General features: G+C 58.6%; 1 protein-coding gene across 1 annotated transcript; it reads right to left on the bottom strand.

Annotated features, from left to right (window-relative positions):
• Positions 1 to 532: 532 nt before the first annotated feature.
• Positions 533 to 4,315, bottom strand: IRS4 (insulin receptor substrate 4). Its single transcript, XM_059156826.1, has one exon. The coding sequence runs from the start codon at positions 4,313 to 4,315 to the stop codon at positions 533 to 535; it is 3,783 nt and encodes a 1,260-aa protein (XP_059012809.1).
• Between the last annotated feature and the right edge of the window lie 400 nt (positions 4,316 to 4,715).

Below are 4,715 nucleotides of genomic sequence, written 5' to 3' on the forward strand. Positions count from 1 at the left end.
ACAATGACTGCTTTTTTTAAAAAGTAACTTTTGAAGGAGAAAGTGTACCTCCCCCAAAAGTTACAGTCTGTGATTGCAGCTTAATATTCTGTGCTTATTAAAATTCTTGTAACCAACTATGAGTATTTGCAAATGCAAATATGAGTATTAGCAAAGTAGCTTTTACCTATTGATTTAAAAAGGAGTTGATAGGATCCAGTTTATGGTGTCCTGTTTGCATAAGGCATTAAGTGTTAGGGAAGGATGTTTGAAAGCATCCTCATGATAGATACATACATTCTTAAACTTTACTCCTAAAAAGTAGAACCAATGTTTAAAGGATAAGCGGATTTTTTTTCCAGATAAATGTATGACTGGATCCAAACTTAAGTTTTTGCAAAGATCACACGGTATTGCACATAGTGAAAACTGAATTCTACTTTTCTTGCTAAACAGGCACCAGTTAATGGAATGTTAACTCACTTTTTCCTAATGTCGTAGACATCAATTCACTAAGCAATAACCCATTAACTTCGGGAAATGAATTCCCAAATTACCCACCTCTGCGGGGAGAGTCGAACTTCTTGTTGTCAGGTCTGGCAAAGTCCATTCTCACGTAGATGTCGTCGTCATCGTCGTCGTCTTCGTCAGGATCCTCTCGCCCCGGGGGTCTCGGCACCGGGCGGCGCGGCGGCGGTCGTGGGGCGGCCGCTGCGGCCCCGTTCTCACCGCCAGCTAGGTCTGCAAATGGGTTGGGGGCTCTCAGGTTCGAGCCACCGGCCACGTTTGGGGCCCCCCTGACCGCTTCGGCGGCGGCCGCGGCGCCAGCAACAGGTTGGAACCAGCGGGCGGAGGCGGAGTTAAAGCCTGCGGCGGCCTCCAAGCCCCTGGCGGCTGCCCCGACGCCCGGGGCCACGACGAGGGCAGAGGCGGCGGCAAACGCCTGGCTCAAGGCTAAGGCGGGCGCAGCTGCCGAAGCAGCAGCGGCCGCGGCCAAGGGGCTCGAGAGGTCTCTCTCGAGGCTGTCGGTTGAGAAAGCTGAGACCGCGGCCCTGGCCGACCCAAAGAAACTTTGCGAACGGCTTTGCGGGCGTCTTCGCTCCAGCTGCTGTTGTTCTTCCTGCAGCAGCCTGGCTACAGGTGGTGGCTCGAAACAGCGGCCGGGGGAGAGCGAAATGTCCATACAGCACTCTGAAAATGGGTCGACCACATAGATGCGACCTGTTTCGGGATCATAGCGAATGGCCCTGTCACCAAAAGGCACGGCTGGTGTCATTGCTGGATTGAAAATCACTTCAATGTAGTCACCCTCTTCCTCGTTCGCACTGCCACCTGCAGAGTTGGGAGGAAGAGGCACAAGTGGCCACCTAGCACCTTCCAGATAAAGGGGGTTGGCACCTGGAATGGCTCTTAAAAGATTCGAGAGCCTGTGTGCTTGGTTTGGAAATGGCAGTCCGAACTCAACATTCACATAGTTAGAAAAGGCTGACCGTCTGGGGCCAGCAATGATGCCCCACGAACCTGGCAGTCCGTGAATAAAGGGGGCTGGCACATTGCTCTCTCTCTTAGTGAAGTCAATGTTGACATAGTCATGAGAGCTGTCAGCTCCTCTCTGTTCACGAGGGGGCTTTTGTGATTTTGGCTTGATTTTATTTCCTTTTGTGATGAAAGAGAGGCTGTTAGGTCTTTTAGCCTTGTTCTTGGGGGGGCCGTCATCTGAAGGCTTTGTCAGTGACGCCCCATCTCCACGCTTTGAGAATGACCCCTCAGCTGAAGGCTTTGAAACTGCATCTTTGGGGCCCCCGCTGGATGAGGCTTCCTTGTCTAGGCCCTTCCCTGGGAACTTTCCAGGTAACATTGGTACATACTCACTGTGATCACTCTGTCCCAATGGGGAGCCCTGAAAAGGGCTTGGCAGGGAAACGTAAGAGCTCCAGTTTTTAGAGGAAGAGCCACCCTGAGGATTTGGGGGTTTTTTTGGAATTGCACCGGCTCCAGGAGCCATAAACATATAGTCACTCTCACTGTCATTGTCCTTTGACTCATCCTCCTTTTCAGGATCTGCCTCTTTCGGGGGACTTGGGGCAGGTGGTGAGCTCACTCTGGGAAACATCATCATGTACCCTCTTGAATCTTCAAAAGGTGATCGAGAGTGGTGCATTTTTGAAGGAGCGAAGTTTTGAGGAGCCATTGGCATATAGTCACTGGAGCTTGGGGGAGGGGCAGCCACCCCCGGCCTCATTGGCACATAAGGGTCATCCTCATCTTCGTCAAAAGCTCTGGCTCTGTGGGGCCCCTGAGCTGCACCTTCCAGTGTCTCTAAGTCTTTGAACTCCTTGGCCTCTTTGCGTTCTTTTGGGGTTCCCCTGTCAGCGCAAAAGTAAAGTCGGAACCTTCCCCCAGACTTCCCTTTGCTACCAGTTGCTCCAGCCGGTGGAGGTGGAGGGGGAGGGGGTGGCATGTGCTGCTTGCTTTGAGTTAATTTGCCAAAGTAGGACCTTTTCTTCAGAGATTTTCCACGCTCACCATTGCCCTCCGAGATTTTCCCACTTCCTGAACCTTTACCCCCTCCGTGGCTCTTACCCCCGCCTGAGCCATGGCCATCTCCGGGTCCCCGCCCACCGCTGGAGCCATGTCCACCGCCGCTGGCTCCCTGGCCACTGCCCGAGCCTTGCCCACCTGCAGTGCTCTGGCCATCTCCTGACCGCTGGTTTCCTCCTGCACCCTGGCTCCCTGAGCCCTGGCCACCACTGGAGCCCGGCCCCCCGCCAGAGCACTGGCTTCCTCCTGAACCCTGGCTACTGGAGCCTTGGCCACTCGAGCCCTGGCCCCTTCCGGAACCCTGGCCGTTGCCCGAGCCCCATCTGTTCATGGGCATGTAGTCACCTCCGTTTCCTTCCTGAGCCTCTTGGCCTTGGGGACTGTCTTCTTCCCCAGAGTTGCCAGATCCAGAGGCTTCAGGAGACAGGCCAGCTCTGTGGTTCGGGACTTCTGCAGGATACAGGACACGTACCGGGCTGGATGGGAGGCGGCGAAAATAGCTGGGAGGCACTGAAATCGCTCTCCTGGACCTGCGCGCTCTAGGCAGGTGCAGCCTTGCTCGCCTGGAGGTGGGCACGGGTTCGCTGGGTGTCAGGTAGCGCCTGGTGAGGGGCATCTCGTCTTCCCTGTCACCGATGGCCCTGAAGTGGTAAAACTGTTCAAAGCGGGACCTTCTCAGCCAGCCGCCGGGCTCGCGCGGCAGCGTGTCCAGGTGCCTCCTAGCGGACAGCAGGTTTAACAGGTGGGCGCCGATGCTGATGGTGTAGCTGCGGCAGCGGGCTCGGTACTCATCTGCACACAGGGCTCTCATCTTCTCCAGAAACAGCTCGTGCATGTTTTGGGCTACCACACAGTCATCGACCTGCATCCAGAGCTCCCCGGGGCCGATGACCGTGGACCTGCCGACTTCCAAGAAGAAATACTGCTCCGAGTGCCCGCAGCGACGGATGCTCAAGAGCTGGACAACCACGCTGGCCACTTCGGTGTTCAGCCTCACGAACACCACCTCTTCGTCGGTAAGACAGAGCCGGAACACGCCGCTCAGCTCTTTTCTGTGCCCCAGCCCCCTGGGTTTGACTATTACCTGCCACACATCCTTGTAGAAGGGTGGCTCGGCCGCCGCCGCTGCAGCCGCCGGCCGGGCTGGCTCCCCATCCGGCAGCGCGCCCGGCGTGCGGCAGCGGCGGCGTTTGCTCTCGAGGATGAGGCGGCTGAGCAGCAAGTACCAGCTCTCCTGCTCCGACTCGTTCTCGGCCACCATGGCGAAGTACTCATCCTGGGTGAAGAGGGCGATGAGGTGTCGGTATTTGGCGTCGGCTCGCTGGCTCACGGAGAAGCACTGGTACAGGGTGATCACGCGCCGCGGCGGGATGAGCGCGGGGACCGCGGCTCCGGAGGCAGCCGCCGCCGCCGCCGCCGCCGCGGCGCGGACACTGTGCCGGAACTTCCTGGCGTTTTCATAGTATTCCAGCCGAGCCGGGGCGTCGGCTGTCTCGAGTTTGAGCACGAAGTAGCGCCTGTGGCCGTGCTTCTGCTTCCGAAGGTAGCCGCGTTTGCAGACTTCGTCCCCGACGGGGAGGTCCTCCTCATCAGACTCCGAGTCTGACCGGGAGCTGGTGGCCGTGGAGAGCCACATGGCTCCCGGACAAGACGACCCGGTCCCAATGAGTGCGGTAGGGATGCCCGAGGAAAGAAGTGGGGTGGTCCCCACCGCAGAGAGAGCCGCCGCTGTTGCCGCTGCAGCAGCCCTCAGTCTCCTCGTCGCTTGGTCGCGAGCGAAGGAGCCACTCGCCATGGTGATGCACGGTGGTTTTAAAATGAGCGAGGGGGAGGCGGGGGGGCTCGGGGAAGGGAGGGCTGGGGAAAGAAGCCGTCTACCCCCGTCCGCCCGCCCTAGCCCCCTCCCGCCTCGGCCCCGCCTCCGCCCACTCAACTCAAAGCGCGCGGCGGCGGGCAAAACAACACGTGACCGCTGCCTCACGCGGCGGGCCCTGCGGCTCCAGCTACCGGTGCAGCGGTGGGGCGCGAGCCCTCGCCAGCCAAGGTGCGCAGGGGAGGGGGCAGCGGGCCCGCCTTCTTCCGGGCCTAGACGCTCGGCTAACCTCGGGGGCTGCGGGCCTCGGGAGGACCGACGGGAGGAGGCGGGGCTGCCCGGCCACGCTGTTCCTACCGAGGAGTCCACGAAGGCACGAGGG

Source organism: Mustela lutreola, chromosome X, assembly GCF_030435805.1.
Source record: "Mustela lutreola isolate mMusLut2 chromosome X, mMusLut2.pri, whole genome shotgun sequence".
Taxonomy (NCBI): Eukaryota; Metazoa; Chordata; class Mammalia; order Carnivora; family Mustelidae; genus Mustela; species Mustela lutreola.